This window comes from Salvelinus fontinalis, chromosome 38, assembly GCF_029448725.1.
Source record: "Salvelinus fontinalis isolate EN_2023a chromosome 38, ASM2944872v1, whole genome shotgun sequence".
Taxonomy (NCBI): Eukaryota; Metazoa; Chordata; class Actinopteri; order Salmoniformes; family Salmonidae; genus Salvelinus; species Salvelinus fontinalis.
This window is the reverse complement of record NC_074702.1, coordinates 5,899,770-5,919,168: the sequence shown is the minus strand read 5'-3', so window position 1 is coordinate 5,919,168 and position 19,399 is coordinate 5,899,770. Positions and strand designations below refer to the sequence as shown.

At 44.5% G+C, this 19,399-nt stretch overlaps 1 protein-coding gene across 2 annotated transcripts; it reads left to right on the top strand.

The window, feature by feature from the left end:
* The first annotated feature begins 308 nt into the window (after window positions 1-308).
* On the top strand, window positions 309-9,430 carry LOC129837426 (uncharacterized). 2 transcript variants are annotated; one of them, XR_008756716.1, is made up of 7 exons: window positions 309-533; window positions 2,888-3,240; window positions 3,415-3,490; window positions 3,738-3,816; window positions 4,855-5,035; window positions 5,122-8,554; window positions 8,664-9,430. XR_008756716.1 is itself a non-coding variant. In XM_055903575.1 (6 exons), exons 2-6 carry the CDS (start codon window positions 2,890-2,892, stop codon window positions 5,686-5,688), a joined length of 1,254 nt encoding a protein of 417 aa, XP_055759550.1. In that variant the 5' UTR covers window positions 309-533; window positions 2,888-2,889; the 3' UTR covers window positions 5,689-9,430. The 2 variants fall into 2 exon arrangements, 1 of the variants encoding a protein (XP_055759550.1); XM_055903575.1 differs by having other exon boundaries at window positions 5,122-9,430.
* The last annotated feature ends 9,969 nt before the right edge of the window (window positions 9,431-19,399 follow it).

The following is a 19,399-nucleotide window of genomic DNA, read 5'->3' as shown; positions in this document are numbered from 1 at the left end:
CCTAAATATTTTATACACTATATCTCATTTTTGTTCTAGGCATTCATTATAATAACTCTATAGGCCTAAAAAGGCGTGCTCGTGTGCGTGTGTTTACACCGCTCAGCCGTAGTAGACTGAGGCACGAGCAGACAACCCACTCAGCCCTAACCACGAGCCCCACATGTATGGGCGGGGCTTTGAGTGCCCCGCTGACCCACCAATCAGCAGGCAGTAAAGAATTCACTGGCTGCATGGATCCACCAATGGAGTTTGTAACTTCAGACGAACAACCAATAGGGCACGAACAAATGTGGGCACGTGTATCCGTGCACATGTTGAAGCTCGTAAACCGTGGAGATAGAAAGAACTAGCAAAGAGGCAAACCAATGAAGGTCCGGCGATCGTGAGAGGAAGGAGACTGCCGACCTGATGTTCCAACGAGTGTGAGACAAATATCGACAAGTGGGCTACAGAGATAGATAGACGTTATCAAGGCCGTTTCTGGCAACCGTGGCTGGTTCTACTGCTGTTATTTTGTTGCAATATTTCAGGTGAGCGTTCTCTTTAAAATGTTACATTTCTACATTCCTGCGCGGTTTACGGAATTGACTGTGATAAGCTATACCAGAGACATGAAACAACGTTTCCTTAATTACGTTCGTTGTGTTTAGTGTAGGCTAGGCTACTCCTGATTTGTTACATCGTTGATGGTTTATGCATTACAGTGTTATAGAGCTGTAGGCTAGCGTTAATTCTAAAACCATGGAACAATTGCTAGACCTTTGTCAACGTCAGACTTTAACATAATATATTACATTTGTCAGTGTTCGTTATAAGTATAATTATTGTGCTTAGTGTCATTTGTGTCAGTTGTAATGTTTGTGTTTGTCATGATCACGTTCCTCAAACACACACACTCACCACCTGAGACACAGTCAAATTCCCCTGCAGCCTACATACCTACACGGGACCGGGCCAACACACACACACACACACACACACACACACACACACACACACACACACACACACACACACCGAAAAGAAAGCTGAGGAGTGTATGAGTTTTGGCTCATATGATGCAGTGGGTTGATCCATTGGTCCATGTTATGTCTTTGTATTACATAATATTGGCATGCATTCAGTCATTCATCTTTACATTCCCACAAAGTCTATCTAAATGATAGGCGTAATTGGGACAGCACAAGTCCCAGGAAAGAGCCGCCATAGTTATAATCAATCTGTTATAATCGATTGTTAGGATTGTTACAATTATGTTGCCCAAGTGTACTGTGGTCCTTTTCTTGTAAAGATAACAAAATCTGTGACAGACTATTAAACAGTGAAGTGAATTAATAAGTCTCTCTGTGTGTGTGTGTGTGTGTGTGTGTGTGTGTGTGTGTGTGTGTGTGTGTGTGTGTGTGTGTGTGTGTGTGTGTGTGTGTGTGTGTGTGTGTGTGTGTGGAAAATCAAAACAAATTGTATTTGTCACATGTGCCGAATATGACGTGTGTAGACTTTACCGTGAAATGCTTGCTTACGAGTCTTTCCCAACAATACAGAGTTAAAAATATATAATAAAAAATCAAGAGGAATAAAATACACAACTACACAAGAGTGTGTGTAGTTATAAAAATCACAACTTCTGTGACAGACTATTAAACCATGAAGTGAATTAATAAGTCTGTGCGTGTGTGTGTGTGTGTGTTTGTTTGTTTGTTTGTTTGTTTGTTTGTTTGTTTGTGTGTGTACATTGCAGAGGGACTTTTATCACAGAGGGTTTGCTCTAGCAGAATGTGTGTGGCGAGACTTTATCAGTGTGTGTGGGGGGGGGGGTGTTTAACGGTATGTTGTGTGTGTGTGTGTACATTTGTGTGCGTGGAGGGTGTATATACGAAAGTGTGTATTTTTGGGTGGTGGGCGTTAGACCTTGTGTGTGTGGAGATACTAGTGTGCTCTTGTTACCCCTCTTAATGTAGTCTGAGGTCACAAACCAACAGGGACTCCCAGATTAGAGAGGGGGAGAGAGAGAGGGAGGGGAAGGAGTACTGTCTACAGAGGAGGGGGTTAGAGGGTAGGAAAAGAGAGGAAGAGATGGGAGGCAGACAGAAAAACTGAGAGGAGGGGGGTGGTATAGTGAGTGAATCAGAGTGAGGGGGGATGGAGAGAAAGAGCGAGTAAGAGGGGAGGAGCGAGAGAGAGAGAACCCTGGAGGCCGAGGAGGAGAGAGTCAGAGAGAGAAAGACCCAGCCTACCTTATTGGATTCTACTACTGCATATTCTACTCGCACCCTTCCCCCTCGCCTTTCACTCTCTCTTTCCCCATCTCCTCGCCCTCAATGGGAGCCAGACATGCACTGCCATTGTGTGCCTACTGCATACCCCCAGTCACGCTCTATATCATGTTTAACTAGGCCACTGGTAGACCCACCATTTTGAATTGGTGTTATTATTTTGGGGTTGTAGGATAAAAAAAATGTCTCCCCTATAGCAATTTCCACAGCAATGTCGCTCTTTCAATTCAATTTCAATGTAAGGGCTTTATGGACTTGGGAAACATATGTTTACATTGCCAAAACAAGTGAAATAGATCATAAACAAAAGTGAAATAAACAATGAAAAAAAAGACCAGTAAACATTACACTCACAAAAGTTCCAAAATAATAAAGACATTTGAAATGTCATATTATGTGCAAATAGTTAAAGTATAAAAGGGAAAATGAATAAACATAAATATGGGTTGGATTTTTCTTTCTCTCAGTTGAATATACAATGTCATTTGGCTGTTGTCATGGAGGACACATTTTGTTACTTGGCAGTTATTCTAAATCTTTTCTCTGTTTACCCCACTCCCCCCTGCTCTCTCGCCTCTCCCCCCTTCCCCCCTCTCTCTCCAATCACACAGTGATGCAATCACAGGGCAGCACTTCCTCCCAGCCCTCTGTTGATTCGCTGAGCTCCAGTGACAGCTACCTGTTCAACCACTCTGAGCAGGCGGAGGATGACACTGATGTCTTCCTGTCTGAACGCTCCCCCGCCGTCATCCTCGGCACTGGGGGCATGGTCAGGGGCAACGGGAGTGCCGGGGCAGAGAGTCCCGAGTCCCAGTGGGCGTGTGACGGCTTCACTGACCGCGAGGAGGAGGAGTCACGGGGTTCAGAGGTTACTGTAGGTCACCCCAGGGTCACAGCTGAGAGACTGAGAACAAGCGAGACGGAAAGAGAGAAGACAGAGGGAGACCTGCTCTTTGCCCAGAAGGTGAATGTCAGAGAGAGATGAAGGGATTGGGATGGAAGACAGGGATATATAACTCATCTTCCTACAGATATTTGAGACTGAACCAACTTCAGAGACAGCTTGACCACAGTACTGTACCCCATTAATAATCATCCCTCCTGTCTCTCTCTCTCTCTCTCTCTCTTTCTCTCTCAGTGTGCTGAGCTGCAGGGGTTTGTAAGGCCCTTACTGGAGCTGCTGAATGGACTGAAGGGGGGACGATTTGACCGTGGTAAGCACCATTCTCCTACACTGATGTGTGATGCTGCAGCCTGTATTGATCTAGTCTGTATTGATCTAGTCTGTATTGATCTAGTCTGCAGCTACTGTGTCTGTAGTTTTCATCTGTAGGCGTATTGGTGTGTGTATGTCTGGTGTGTGTGTGTATGTCTGGTGTCTGTGTGTGTGTGCTGACTGTAGCGTGTCAAACAGTGTTACAGTGTGAATGCTGACTGGAGGATTATGTATTTGATTGACAGGTCTGAGTAGTTTCCAGCAGAGTGCAGCCATGGACCGCATCCAGAGGATCATAGGGATCTTACGGAGACCCAACATCGGGTAAGACCACACACACACACACACCTGTTTATGTGCGTACTGGACTCAACCCTGCACTACTCAGTTTCAGCATTATGTCACAACAGCAGAAAAAGAGAGCTTTCATAATATGTAGTCCAGTTTGAATGTTTAGAGAGAGAAGTGGATTTAGTCTGGATCTGTGTTTAGTAGATGAGAACAGGAATGTTAATGTCCATGCTATTCTTAGAAGGGTTGTTTTCTAAACCTTATAATCCTCCTCCCTCTATCTCTCCATTCTCTCCTCCCTCTATCTCTATCTCTCCATTCTCTCCTCCCTCTATCTCTCCATTCTCTCCTCTCTCTATCTCTCCATTCTCTCCTCCCTCTATCTCTATCTCTCCATTCTCTCCTCCCTCTATCTCTCCATTCTCTCCTCCCTCTATCTCTCCATTCTCTCCTCTCTCTATCTCTCCATTCTCTCCTCCCTCTATCTCTCCATTCTCTCCTCCCTCTATCTCTATCTCTCCATTCTCTCCTCCCTCTATCTCTCCATTCTCTCCTCCCTCTATCTCTCCATTCTCTCCTCTCTCTATCTCTCCATTCTCTCCTCTCTCTATCTCTCCATTCTCTCCTCTCTCTATCTCTCCATTCTCTCCTCTCTCTATCTCTCCATTCTCTCCTCCCTCTATCTCTCCATTCTCTCCTCCCTCTATCTCTCCATTCTCTCCTCTCTCTATCGCTCCATTCTCTCCTCCCTCTATCTCTCCATTATCTCCTCCCTCTATCTCTCCATTCTCTCCTCCCTCTATCTCTATCTCTCCATTCTCTCCTCTCTCTATCTCTCCATTCTCTCTCTATCTCTCCATTCTCTCTCTATCTCTCCATTCTCTCCTCCCTCTATCCTCGCTCTATCTCTCCATTCTCTCCTCCCTCTATCTCTATCTCTCCATTCTCTCCTCTCTCTATCTCTCCATTCTCTCTCTATCTCTCCATTCTCTCTCTATCTCTCCATTCTCTCCTCCCTCTATCCTCGCTCTATCTCTCCATTCTCTCCTCCCTCTATCTCCACCTCCGTAGGGAAAAGTATATGAACACTCTTCTCCAGGTGGAGACGATGCTGAAGATGTGGTTTCCACAGGTGTCCCCCATGGCCCCACCTACCGCCCCTACCCTCTTCCCCCCTCGCCTCTCCCCCCGGGACAGCCCCAGCAGCAACCCCCCACACAGGCACAGAGACCAGTCGCACATCCCTGTGAAGGTGAGAACACACAAACACTCACACGCACACACACAATAATATGTTGATAAGTTGTGGCTGACAACATTCTCTCTGTCTCTCTCCAGAAGCGCAGACTGAGTTGGTCAGACACAGACTCTGACACCCCTCCTCCTGTACTCTTTAAGAGGCTCAACGGCGGTGGAGGAGAGGAGAGGGGGAAGGAGGGGAGAGACGTCCCCTCGGCAACTTCAGGGGTACCCCCACACCCCCAGGACCCCACCAGCGACCAAGAGAATGAGAGAAAGGAAGATGAGGATAGCAAAGAGAGAGATGAAGAGTCATCGAGCAACAAAGCGGGGCTCTGTTCTGAGCCCGGTCCCACCTCGGTCCTTGTAGTGCCCATCCTTTCCCCCTGGAAAGCAATGGAGGGGAAACAGCTGCTGCCTGTCATGCCACCTCCCACCACCAGGGGCAGTCCAGAAATGCAGGACAGCGTAATCTCTTCTACCACGCCCTTCAACAACCTCCAAAGCCAGCAGCAGCCAATCGGGTGCCAAAGCCAGCCTGTTGCCGGGAAGACTGGGAAAAAGACCGTAAAGACCTGTCAGGGGCGGGTCCAGGCTCATTCAATCACGGCAAAGCCTTTGAAAAGGGTGGAGTGTAAGAGCAGGGTTAACCCCGCCCCTTTATAGACCTGATGCACTGAGCACACTCCGACCAGCAGGCTAGTGTGACTACGTCAACATGCTAAAGCTGCTGTGATAGGGAGAGTCAGGGTTAGAAATGGGCTGCAGTCCAAACACTTTATTTTTAGCCCCTCAGCCCTTGCACTAGCCACTTTCCCTTGGGGGAATCCCCTTTGAAACCGGATGCAGTTTGATTGCCATCTTAAGTGGAGGTCCAATTCACTAACGTTGCCCCCTCGGCCCTCGATTTAGCTCGAGGGAGCGAGTGAAGAACTTTGATCACTTGCGGGGTTTATATGACCCACAATTCATTGCAAATTGTAGTCAGGTATCATACTCCGGTGACCGCGAATGTTACTTTCACTCACCACGGCTGCATTTTCGGCCTGTCAGACAAAATGATGATTCTAGCTTGATATATATATATATATATGACATTGATTTTAGCGTTGCCAAATTGGCTCCTCTTCGTGAGAAGCCTATAAAACCTAGCTAGCTTCATAAACATATTTTTGGGAATTCTGAAATGTTTTGCAATAAATGACCAAACTATAAAACTAGCTAGCCAGCTATGGATAACTGTAGCTAGCTAGCTACGTTAGCTTGCTAGATACATGAATAGCTTTAGGTTGGTTGTTTTTTAGCTCAACGTCAAGATTTCCACTAAGGACGTTGCCTCTCCGATCATCACTTTCTAATTTGAATTTGGACTGCAGCCATGGTTTTAGGTGCTGATGTGTTTCCTTAATAATGGATCGTTTGCAACTACCTAAACGCAATTAGGACCATTAATGAAAATGATATCTGAGAGACTACAGTTATTACTACATGAGGACAGAATGTGTCCTTGTGAATCATAATCACAGTTCCATAACAATCAGATTTTTTTGCACAAATAGTAGTTGTAGATTGGGAAGGTTGGTAAGCACGTCTTAAAGCCCATCGCTTGTTTATAGAATATTGGATCTCTCATTGACCGTCTGGTATACTCTCTTACTCCACTTAAGAAAAGGTAAATGCCACTATGCAAACTTAATGGAAACGCTGTTGGCTTATGGATATTTGGGTTTCAGGTGGTTGGAGGCAAGGAGGTGAGAGGTGACGAGGAGAGGATGGTTAGGAGGACAGGTGGGATAAGATTTGGGGATTAAGGATAGTTATATTCCTGGAATGATATTCCTGGAATCTCCTCAGAGATGATGCTTCCAGTGAATAACAGCAGACAGACAGTTCAATAGACCGAGGCATTACGGATAGAAGTGAGGAATGATCACATTAGCCAGATGCCATTAGACTACTGAATGACCTCTAGAGCTGAATAACATCTAAGAGGACGTGGCAGGGACCTCTACTGAAGTCTAAAGAGGTTTAGAATCGTTTCAATGTCAATCCACCAACATGACACAATCTGTTGGTAAAGACGGATGCAAGGTGTTTTGGGTGAAGATCGATTATGACTGTGAAACGAATGAAACACAACTGTGTTTTATTCTGTGTGGAGAAATGTGAAGCGGGTTATCTGTTAAACAGTAAATCAAAATTCAAATGCCTAACCGGTAGGAGATAGAATACCAAACAGACCTTAGATCAGCTTCTAGGGACAACTTAATCCTTTAAATGGCTCAGTGAGAGACTCTAAAGACCACCCTGAGAGAAGAGTCCACTCACAGACAGACAGAGACAGACATAAATCCTGTTTATTTATTCACATGTTGACTTGACAACGCTGCGTTTATTTATTACCTTTATTTATTAATTGGCAGCTGTGTTTCTCGCTCTTTGAACTTACAATTGGTTGACCGATTGGTTGACCGATGCTCTTGGGAAAGTTGCTGTACAACGGTTTGTGGTTTTTACTGTTATGATGGGACACATTTTGGGGGGATGATTGGACTACTGTGCCTTTACCAAATAGGATGTGTACAAAAAAACAAAGCATTTTATTCTTTCAAAGCATTTTCTACTACATTTTGATAGTTTGCTTTTCTTTCTTAATAGCACAGTGCACAATCAGTCGGATAACACAGGACACAACCCCTAATTCCTGCCTTCAATCTCTTATCTGGCTTCCAGGGGTCTGTTGGGCAAAACTAGCTACCTACAGATCCCACAGCAGCAAGGCAACCTCTACTCCAACCTGTGCAGTGGTCATGTGTACAACACAACAGTATTCTATACATCATAGCCTTGTATGAACTAACGACAGTGGCTCATTTATTTCAGTGTTTAGATTGACAGTTGCCTCTTCTCTGGGGTGTATTTATAGTTGATTATGTAGGTCTGACTGGAGGATGTGATCAGTGCTTACTATCTCCTGTGTGCTTCTTGGCGCTCGTCAAACTTGAAAAACATGTGAGGATCAGAGCTGAAAGGGAGGCAGTATGAATATTTATTTTGCACCATCATCGCAAGCTGCTATACATAATATGACTAAAACATGATTGATATATTCCTCATAACAAATAATTAATACACATGTATTTACTAATGAAATATAAAATATATGCCATTTAGCAGACGCCTTTTATCCAAAGCGACTTAGTCATGCGTGCATACATTTTTAGATATGGGTGGTCCCTGGAATCAAACCCACTATCCTGGCATTGCAAGCACCATGCTCTACCAGCTGAGCTCCAGAGGAAATAACTGGTGTACATGATACATGGTTTACAAAGAGTTTACTTATGCTTAATAAACTGTTTATATGCAGAGCTTCCAGTAAAGCAGTGCTATAACAAGTTCATATGGTTGCATCCATACTCCCTATAGCTTTCTCCAAGGAGAGCCACAACTGAACACACAATCACTGGTAGCCTCCATGTTACCTACCTACCATCTTTACTTGGGGCTGGGGGATGTTTTTATGCTTGAGGTATAAGTTGCTCTTAACCACCGGTCTAGGATCAGATTTGTCCTACCCCCAATCCTAACGTTTACCATTAGGGGTTGAAAACACACCTGACCCCGAGCCTGTGGTTAAGAGCCACTTCTACCTACTTGTGTTTTTTATACAGCTGTTTTGTGTCAGAGAAACTGATTGCACAGATTTTTGTGATCTCTTTTCCATGTATGTTTTCTACTGCAGAGACCACCGCTGATTGGTCAGAAATAATATGTCTTGTTTATTTCAACTGCCTTTTTATATCTTAGTAGATGCTGTATTCCTCCTCTACTCCTCCCTCCCTCCTCCTCCTCTACTCCTCCCTCCCCCTCTACTCCTCCCTCCCTCCTCCCCCTCTACTCCTCCCTCCCTCCTCCCCCTCTACTCCTCCCTCCTCCTCTCTACTCCTCCCTCCCCCTCTACTCCTCCCTCCCTCCTCCCCCTCTACTCCTCCCTCCCTCCTCCCCCTCTACTCCTCCTCTCTACTCCTCCCTCCCTCCTCCCCCTCTAGTCCTCCTCTCTACTCCTCCTCCCCCTCTCTATCTTTCGCCCTCCCTCCAACCCTGTGCTCCTCCTTCCCTCCTCCACCTCTCTATCCTCCCTCCTCCCCTTTTCTATCCTCCGCCCTCCCTCCTCCCCCTCTCTATCCTCCATCCTCCCCCTCTACTCCCTCCCTCTCTGCCACATTCTACTACTTTTGCCCTCTTCCCTTTCTCTCTCTCATATCTGTTCATCCCTTTCTCTCCCTCTCTTACCTTCTCTCTCACTACTTCTCTGTTTCTCACTCTTACTCTGCTGTCACTCTGTGTTACTCTTCGGAGTACTTTTTACATTGATGATACAAAAATAAAATCTTTTAATAAATGACACTTTTGAAGATACATTTTTTGAGTTCTCTGTTATGTGTGTATGCATGGGTGTTGGTATGTTGGGTTAGAGTGTGTTGGGTTAGAGTGTGTTGGTATGTTGGGTTAGAGTGTGTTGGTATGTTGGGTTAGAGTGTTGGTATGTTGGGTTAGAGTGTGTTGGTATGTTGGGTTAGAGTGTTGGTATGTTGGGTTAGAGTGTGTTGGTATGTTGGGTTATAGTATGTTGGTATGTTGGGTTAGAGTGTGTTGGTATGTTGGGTTAGAGTGTGTTGGTATGTTGGGTTATAGTATGTTGGTATGTTGGGTTAGAGTGTGTTGGTATGTTGGGTTAGAGTGTGTTGGTATGTTGGGTTAGAGTGTGTTGGTATGTTGGGTTGGGTTAGAGTGTGTTGGTATGTTGGGTTAGAGTGTGTTGGTATGTTGGGTTAGAGTGTGTTGGTATGTTGGGTTAGAGTGTGTTGGTATGTTGGGTTAGAGTGTTGGTATGTTGGGTTAGAGTGTTGGTATGTTGGGTTAGAGTGTGTTGGTATGTTGGGTTAGAGTGTTGGTATGTTGGGTTAGAGTGTGTTGGTATGTTGGGTTAGAGTGTGTTGGTATGTTGGGTTAGAGTGTGTTGGGTTGAATTGTGTTGGTATGTTGGGTTAGAGTATGTTGGGTTAGAGTGTGTTGGTATGTTGGGTTAGAGTGTGTTGGTATGTTGGGTTAGAGTATGTTGGGTTAGAGTGTGTTGGTATGTTGGGTTAGAGTGTGTTGGTATGTTGGGTTAGAGTGTGTTGGTATGTTGGGTTAGAGTGTGTTGGTATGTTGGGTTAGAGTGTGTTGGTATGTTGGGTTAGAGTGTGTTGGTATGTTGGGTTAGAGTTTATTGGTATATTGGGTTAGAGTGTGTTGGTATGTTGGGTTAGAGTGTGTTGGTATGTTGGGTTACAGTGTGTTGGGTTAGAGTGTGTTGGTATGTTGGGTTAGAGTGTGTTGGGTTAGAGTGTGTTGGTATGTTGGGTTAGAGTGTGTTGGTATGTTGGGTTAGAGTGTATTGGGTTAGAGTGTGTTGGTATGTTGGGTTAGAGTGTGTTGGTATGTTGGGTTAGAATGTGTTGGTATGTTGGGTTAGAGTGTGTTGGTATGTTGGGTTAGAGTGTATTGGGTTAGAGTGTGTTGGTATGTTGGGTTAGAGTGTGTTGGTATGTTGGGTTAGAGTGTGTTGGTATGTTGGGTTAGAGTGTATTGGGTTAGAGTGTGTTGGTATGTTGGGTTAGAGTGTGTTGGTATGTTGGGTTAGAGTGTGTTGGTATGTTGGGTTAGAGTGTGTTGGTATGTTGGGTTAGAGTGTGTTGGTATGTTGGGTTAGAGCGTGTTGGTATGTTGGGTTACAGTGTGTTGGGTTAGAGTGTGTTGGTATGTTGGGTTAGAGTGTGTTGGTATGTTGGGTTAGAGTGTGTTGGTATGTTGGGTTAGAGTGTGTTGGGTTAGAGCGTGTTGGTATGTTGGGTTAGAGTGTGTTGGTATGTTGGGTTAGAGTGTGTTGGTATGTTGGGTTAGAGCGTGTTGGTATGTTGGGTTAGAGTGTGTTGGTATGTTGGGTTAGAATGTGTTGGTATGTTGGGTTAGAGTGCGTTGGTATGTTGGGTTAGAGTGTGTTGGTATGTTGGGTTAGAGTGTGTTGGTATGTTGGGTTAGAGTGTGTTGGTATGTTGGGTTAGAGTGTGTTGGTATGTTGGGTTAGAGTGTGTTGGTATGTTGGGTTAGAGTGTGTTGGTATGTTGGGTTAGAGTGTGTTGGTATGTTGGGTTAGAGTGTGTTGGTATGTTGGGTTAGAGTGTGTTGGTATGTTGGGTTAGAGTGTGTTGGGTTAGAGCGTGTTGGTATGTTGGGTTAGAGTGTGTTGGTATGTTGGGTTAGAGCGTGTTGGTATGTTGGGTTAGAGCGTGTTGGTATGTTGGGTTAGAGTGTGTTGGTATGTTGGGTTAGAGCGTGTTGGTATGTTGGGTTAGAGTGTGTTGGTATGTTGGGTTAGAGTGTGTTGGGTTAGAGTGTGTTGGTATGTTGGGTTAGAGTGTGTTGGTATGTTGGGTTAGAATGTGTTGGTATGTTGGGTTAGAGTCTGTTGGTATGTTGGGTTAGAGTGTGTTGGTATGTTGGGTTGGGTTAGAGTGTGTTGGTATGTTGGGTTAGAGTGTGTTGGTATGTTGGGTTAGAGTGTGTTGGTATGTTGGGTTAGAGTGTGTTGGTATGTTGGGTTAGAGTGTTGGTATGTTGGGTTAGAGTGTGTTGGTATGTTGGGTTAGAGCGTGTTGGTATGTTGGGTTAGAGTGTGTTGGTATGTTGGGTTAGAGTGTGTTGGTATGTTGGGTTAGAGTGTGTTGGTATGTTGGGTTAGAGTGTGTTGTTATGTTGGGTTAGAGTGTGTTGGTATGTTGGGTTAGAGTGTGTTAGGATATTGGGTTAGAGTGTGTTGGTATGTTGGGTTAGAGTGTGTTGGTATGTTGGTATGTTGGTTAGAGTGTGTTGGGTTGAATTGTGTTGGTATGTTGGGTTAGAGTGTGTTGGTATGTTGGGTTAGAGTGTGTTGGTATGTTGGGTTAGAGTGTGTTGTTATGTTTGGTTAGAGTGTGTTGGTATGTTGGGTTAGAGTGTGTTGGTATGTTGGGTTAGAGTGTGTTGGTATGTTGGGTTAGAGTGTGTTGGTATGTTGGGTTAGAGGGTGTTGGTATGTTGGGTTAGAGTGTGTTGGGTTGAATTGTGTTGGTATGTTGGGTTAGAGTGTGTTGGTATGTTGGGTTAGAGCGTGTTGTATGTTGGGTTAGAGTGTATTGGTATGTTGGGTTAGAGTGTGTTGGTATGTTGGGTTAGAGTGTGTTGGGTTGAATTGTGTTGGTATGTTGGGTTAGAGTGTGTTGGTATGTTGGGTTAGAGTGTGTTGGTATATTGGGTTACAGTGTGTTGGGTTAGAGTGTGTTGGTATATTGGGTTAGAGTGTGTTGGTATGTTGGGTTAGAGTGTGTTGGTATATTGGGTTAGAGTGTGTTGGTATGTTGGGTTAGAGTGTGTTGGTATATTGGGTTACAGTGTGTTGGGTTAGAGTGTGTTGGTATATTGGGTTAGAGTGTGTTGGTATGTTGGGTTAGAGTGTGTTGGTATATTGGGTTAGAGTGTTGGTATGTTGGGTTAGAGTGTGTTGGTATGTTGGGTTAGAGTGTGTTGGTATGTTGGGTTAGAGTGTGTTGGGTTAGAGCGTGTTGGTATGTTGGGTTAGAGTGTTGGTATGTTGGGTTAGAGTGTGTTGGTATGTTGGGTTAGAGTGTGCTGGTATGTTGGGTTAGAGTGTGTTGGTATGTTGGGTTAGAGCGTGTTGGTACGCTGGGTTAGAGTGTGTTGGTATGTTGGGTTAGAGTGTGTTGGTATGTTGGGTTAGAGTGTGTTGGGTTAGAGCGTGTTGGTATGTTGGGTTAGAGCGTGTTGGTATGTTGGGTTAGAGCGTGTTGGTATGTTGGGTTAGAGTGTGTTGGTATGTTGGGTTAGAGTGTGTTGGGTTAGAGCGTGTTGGTATGTTGGGTTAGAGTGTGTTGGTATGTTGGGTTAGAGTGTGTTGGTATGTTGGGTTAGAGTGTGTTGGTATGTTGGGTTAGAGCGTGTTGGTACGCTGGGTTAGAGTGTGTTGGTATGTTGGGTTAGAGTGTGTTGGTATGTTGGGTTAGAGTGTGTTGGGTTAGAGCGTGTTGGTATGTTGGGTTAGAGCGTGTTGGTATGTTGGGTTAGAGTGTGTTGGTATGTTGGGTTAGAGCATTTTGGTATGTTGGGTTAGAGCGTGTTGGTATGTTGGGTTAGAGTGTGTTGGTATGTTGGGTTAGAGCGTGTTGGTACGCTGGGTTAGAGTGTGTTGGTATGTTGGGTTAGAGTGTGTTGGTATGTTGGGTTAGAGTGTGTTGGGTTAGAGCGTGTTGGTATATTGGGTTAGAGTGTGTTGGTATGTTGGGTTAGAGTGTGTTGGTATGTTGGGTTAGAGTGTGTTGGTATGTTGGGTTAGAGTGTGTTGGGTTAGAGCGTGTTGGTATGTTGGGTTAGAGTGTGTTGGTATGTTGGGTTAGAGTGTGTTGGTATGTTGGGTTAGAGCGTGTTGGTATGTTGGGTTAGAGTGTGTTGGTATGTTGGGTTAGAGCGTGTTGGTATGTTGGGTTAGAGTGTGTTGGTATGTTGAGTTAGAGTGTGTTGGTATGTTGGGTTAGAGTGTGTTGGTATGTTGGGTTAGAGTGTGTTGGTATGTTGGGTTGGGTTAGAGTGTGTTGGTATGTTGGGTTAGAGTGTGTTGGTATGTTGGGTTAGAGTGTGTTGGTATGTTGGGTTAGAGTGTGTTGGTATGTTGGGTTAGAGTGTTGGTATGTTGGGTTAGAGTGTGTTGGTATGTTGGGTTAGAGTGTGTTGGTATGTTGGGTTAGAGTGTGTTGGTATGTTGGGTTAGAGTGTGTTGGTATGTTGGGTTAGAGTGTGTTGGTATGTTGGGTTAGAGTGTGTTGGTATGTTGGGTTAGAGTGTGTTGGTATGTTGGGTTAGAGTGTGTTAGTATATTGGGTTAGAGTGTGTTGGTATGTTGGGTTAGAGTGTGTTGGTATGTTGGGTTAGAGTGTGTTGGTATGTTGGGTTAGAGTGTGTTGGTATGTTGGTATGTTGGGTTAGAGTGTGTTGGGTTGAATTGTGTTGGTATGTTGGGTTAGAGTGTGTTGGTATGTTGGGTTAGAGTGTGTTAGTATGTTGGGTTAGAGTGTGTTGGTATGTTGGGTTAGAGTGTGTTGGGTTGAATTGTGTTGGTATGTTGGGTTAGAGTGTGTTGGTATGTTGGGTTAGAGTGTGTTGGTATGTTGGGTTAGAGTGTGTTGGTATGTTGGGTTAGAGCGTGTTGTATGTTGGGTTAGAGTGTATTGGTATGTTGGGTTAGAGTGTGTTGGGTTGAATTGTGTTGGTATGTTGGGTTAGAGTGTGTTGGTATGTTGGGTTAGAGTGTGTTGGTATATTGGGATACAGTGTGTTGGGTTAGAGTGTGTTGGTATATTGGGTTAGAGTGTGTTGGTATGTTGGGTTAGAGTGTGTTGGTATATTGGGTTAGAGTGTTGGTATGTTGGGTTAGAGTGTGTTGGTATGTTGGGTTAGAGTGTGTTGGTATGTTGGGTTAGAGTGTGTTGGGTTAGAGCGTGTTGGTATGTTGGGTTAGAGTGTGTTGGTATGTTGGGTTAGATTGTGTTGGTATGTTGGGTTAGAGTGTGTTGGTATGTTGGGTTAGAGTGTGTTGGTATGTTGGGTTAGAGCGTGTTGGTACGCTGGGTTAGAGTGTGTTGGTATGTTGGGTTAGAGTGTTTTGGTATGTTGGGTTAGAGTGTGTTGGGTTAGAGCGTGTTGGTATGTTGGGTTAGAGCGTGTTGGTATGTTGGGTTAGAGTGTGTTTGTATGTTGGGTTAGAGTGTGTTGGTATGTTGGGTTAGAGTGTGTTGGGTTAGAGCGTGTTGGTATGTTGGGTTAGAGTGTGTTGGTATGTTGGGTTAGAGTGTGTTGGTATGTTGGGTTAGAGTGTGTTGGTATGTTGGGTTAGAGCGTGTTGGTACGCTGGGTTAGAGTGTGTTGGTATGTTGGGTTAGAGTGTGTTGGTATGTTGGGTTAGAGTGTGTTGGGTTAGAGCGTGTTGGTATGTTGGGTTAGAGCGTGTTGGTACGTTGGGTTAGAGTGTGTTGGTATGTTGGGTTAGAGCGTGTTGGTATGTTGGGTTAGAGCGTGTTGGTATGTTGGGTTAGAGTGTGTTGGTATGTTGGGTTAGAGCGTGTTGGTACGCTGGGTTAGAGTGTGTTGGTATGTTTGGTTAGAGTGTGTTGGTATGTTGGGTTAGAGTGTGTTGGGTTAGAGCGTGTTGGTATGTTGGGTTAGAGCGTGTTGGTATGTTGGGTTAGAGTGTGTTGGTATGCTGGGTTAGAGTGTGTTGGGTTAGAGCGTGTTGGTATATTGGGTTAGAGTGTGTTGGTATGTTGGGTTAGAGTGTGTTGGTATATTGGGTTAGAGTGTGTTGGTATGTTGGGTTAGAGCGTGTTGGTATATTGGGTTAGAGTGTGTTGGTATATTGGGTTAGAGTGTGTTGGTATGTTGGGTTAGAGCGTGTTGGTATATTGGGTTAGAGTGTGTTGGTATGTTGGGTTAGAGTGTGTTGGTATATTGGGTTAGAGTGTGTTGGTATGTTGGGTTAGAGTGTGTTGGTATGTTGGGTTAGAGTGTGTTGGTATATTGGGTTAGAGTGTGTTGGTATGTTGGGTTAGAGTGTGTTGGTACGCTGGGTTAGAGTGTGTTGGTATGTTGGGTTAGAGTGTGTTGGTATGTTGGGTTAGAGTGTGTTGGTATGTTGGGTTAGAGTGTGTTGGGTTAGAGCGTGTTGGTATGTTGGGTTAGAGCGTGTTGGTATGTTGGGTTAGAGTGTGTTGGTATGTTGGGTTAGAGTGTGTTGGTATGTTGGGTTAGAGTGTGTTGGTATGTTGGGTTAGAGTGTGTTGGTATGTTGGGTTAGAGTGTGTTGGTATGTTGGGTTGGGTTAGAGTGTGTTGGTATGTTGGGTTAGAGTGTGTTGGTATGTTGGGTTAGAGTGTGTTGGTATGCTGGGTTAGAGTGTTGGTATGTTGGGTTAGAGTGTGTTGGTATGTTGGGTTAGAGTGTGTTGGTATGTTGGGTTAGAGTGTGTTGGTATGTTGGGTTAGAGTGTGTTGGGTTGAATTGTGTTGGTATGTTGGGTTAGAGTGTGTTGGTATGTTGGGTTAGAGTGTGTTGGTATGTTGGGTTAGAGTGTGTTGGTATGTTGGGTTAGAGTGTGTTGGTATGATGGGTTAGAGTGTGTTGGGTTAGAGCGTGTTGGTATGTTGGGTTACAGTGTGTTGGGTTAGAGTGTGTTGGTATGTTGGGTTAGAGCGTGTTGGTATGTTGGGTTACAGTGTGTTGGGTTAGAGCGTGTTGGTATGTTGGGTTAGAGTGTGTTGGTATGTTGGGTTAGAGTGTGTTGGGTTAGAGTGTGTTGGGTTAGAGTGTGTTGGGTTAGAGTGTGTTGGTATGTTGGGTTAGAGTGTGTTGGGTTAGAGTGTGTTGGTATGTTGGGTTAGAGTGTGTTGGTATGTTGGGTTAGAGTGTGTTGGGTTAGAGTGTGTTGGTATGTTGGGTTAGAGTGTGTTGGGTTAGAGTGTGTTGGTATGTTGGGTTAGAGTGTGTTGGGTTAGAGTGTGTTGGTATGTTGGGTTAGAGTGTGTTGGTATGTTGGGTTAGAGTGTGTTGGGTTAGAGTGTGTTGGTATGTTGGGTTAGAGTGTGTTGGGTTAGAGTGTGTTGGTATGTTGGGTTAGAGTGTGTTGGTATGTTGGGTTAGAGTGTGTTGGGTTAGAGCGTGTTGGTATGTTGGGTTACAGTGTGTTGGGTTAGAGTGTGTTTTTATGTTGGGTTAGAGTGTGTTGGTATGTTGGGTTACAGTGTGTTGGGTTAGAGTGTGTTGGTATGTTGGGTTAGAGCGTGTTGGTATGTTGGGTTACAGTGTGTTGGGTTAGAGTGTGTTGGTATGTTGGGTTAGAGTGTGTTGGTATGTTGGGTTAGAGTGTGTTGGTATGTTGGGTTACAGTGTGTTGGGTTAGAGTGTGTTGGTATGTTGGGTTAGAGCGTGTTGGTATGTTGGGTTAGAGCGTGTTGGTATGTTGGGTTACAGTGTGTTGGGTTAGAGTGTGTTGGTATGTTGGGTTAGAGTGTGTTGGTATGTTGGGTTAGAGTGTGTTGGTATGTTGGGTTAGAGTGTGTTGGTATGTTGGGTTAGAGTGTGTTGGTATGTTGGGTTAGAGTTTGTTGGGTTAGAGTGTGTTGGTATGTTGGGTTAGAGTGTGTTGGTATGTTGGGTTACAGTGTGTTGGGTTAGAGTGTGTTGGTATGTTGGGTTAGAGCGTGTTGGTATGTTGGGTTAGAGCGTGTTGGTATGTTGGGTTACAGTGTGTTGGGTTAGAGTGTGTTGGTATGTTGGGTTAGAGTGTGTTGGTATGTTGGGTTAGAGTGTGTTGGTATGTTGGGTTAGAGTGTGTTGGTATGTTGGGTTACAGTGTGTTGGGTTAGAGTGTGTTGGTATGTTGGGTTAGAGTGTGTTGGTATGTTGGGTTAGAGTGTGTTGGTATGTTGGGTTAGAGTGTGTTGGTATGTTGGGTTAGAGTGTGTTGGTATGTTGGGTTAGAGTGTGTTGGTATGTTGGGTTACAGTGTGTTGGGTTAGAGTGTGTTGGTATGTTGGGTTAGAGCGTGTTGGTATGTTGGGTTAGAGTGTGTTGGTATGTTGGGTTAGAGTGTGTTGGTATGTTGGGTTACAGTGTGTTGGGTTAGAGTGTGTTGGTATGTTGGGTTAGAGCGTGTTGGTATGTTGGGTTAGAGCGTGTTGGTATGTTGGGTTACAGTGTGTTGGGTTAGAGTGTGTTGGTATGTTGGGTTAGAGTGTGTTGGTATGTTGGGTTAGAGTGTGTTGGTATGTTGGGTTAGAGTGTGTTGGTATGTTGGGTTAGAGTGTGTTGGTATGTTGGGTTAGAGTGTGTTGGTATGTTGGGTTAGAGTGTGTTGGTATGTTGGGTTAGAGTGTGTTGGTATGTTGGGTTAGAGTGTGTTGGTATGTTGGGTTAGAGTGTGTTGGTATGTTGGGTTAGAGTGTGTTGGTATGTTGGGTTAGAGTGTGTTGGTATGTTGGGTTAGAGTGTGTTGGTATGTTGGGTTAGAGTGTGTTGGTATGTTGGGTTAGAGTGTGTTGGTATGTTGGGTTAGAGTGTGTTGGGTTGAATTGTGTTGGTATGTTGGGTTAGAGTGTGTTGGTATGTTGGGTTAGAGTCTGTTGGTATGTTGGGTTAGAGTGTGTTGGTATGTTGGGTTGGGTTAGAGTGTGTTGGTATGTTGGGTTAGAGTGTGTTGGTATGTTGGGTTAGAGTGTGTTGGTATGTTGGGTTCGAGTGTGTTGGGTTAGAGTGTGTTGGTACGCTGGGTTAGAGTGTGTTAGTATGTTGGGTTAGAGTGTGTTGGTATGTTGGGTCGTCCTAAAGAGTAGTTTACAGCACTGAGGGAGCAGATGTGACTCGATGGGGTGTGGATTTAGAGCTTGTACATTTCGGAAAGGGGAAGGGAGGAGAGAGAGAGAGAGAAAGGGGGGTAACAGGGATTGGGAAATGGGTCTGTTATTGGACTGAGCCTCAGTAATCTGAGGGGGGGGGCTTTATCCTCCTCCCAGCTGCTGCCTGGCCTGCCTCCTCTACTACATAATCTATGTGCTTGTTTACTGCATGACATTAACATGAAATCTACTACGTTCATTGTACAGTTACATAACACTACACTGATGGATCTGCTGGATGCATACATATTTCTACCTCATCTGATTTAGGTGTGTGTGTGTGTGTGTGTGTGTGTGTGTGTGTGTGTGTGGCGATCGAAGGAGGCAAGTCAAAAGTTTTAATACTGTACATATACTGTACGAGTTACATCCTAGCAGTCTGGAGGATGATACTGAAAGCACACACACACACACACACACACACACACCTAAATCAGATGAGGTACCCCTCCAAATTAAAATATGTCTGCCTAAAGACACACATACAGTGGGGCAAAAAAGTATTTAGTCAGCCACCAATTGTGCAAGTTCTCCAACTTAAAAAGATGAGAGGCCTGTTATTTTCATCATAGGTACACTTCAACTATGACAGACAAAATGAGAAAAGGAAATCCAGAAAATCACATTGTAGGATTTTTAATGAATTTATTTGCAAATTATGGTGAAAAATAAGTATTTGGTCAACAACAAAAGTTTATCTCAATACTTTGTAATATACCCTTTGTTGGCAATGACAGAGGTCAAATGTTTTCTGTAAGTCTTCACAAGGTTTTCACACACTGTTGCTGGTATTTTGGCCCATTCCTCCATGCAGATCTCCCCTAGAGCAGTGATGT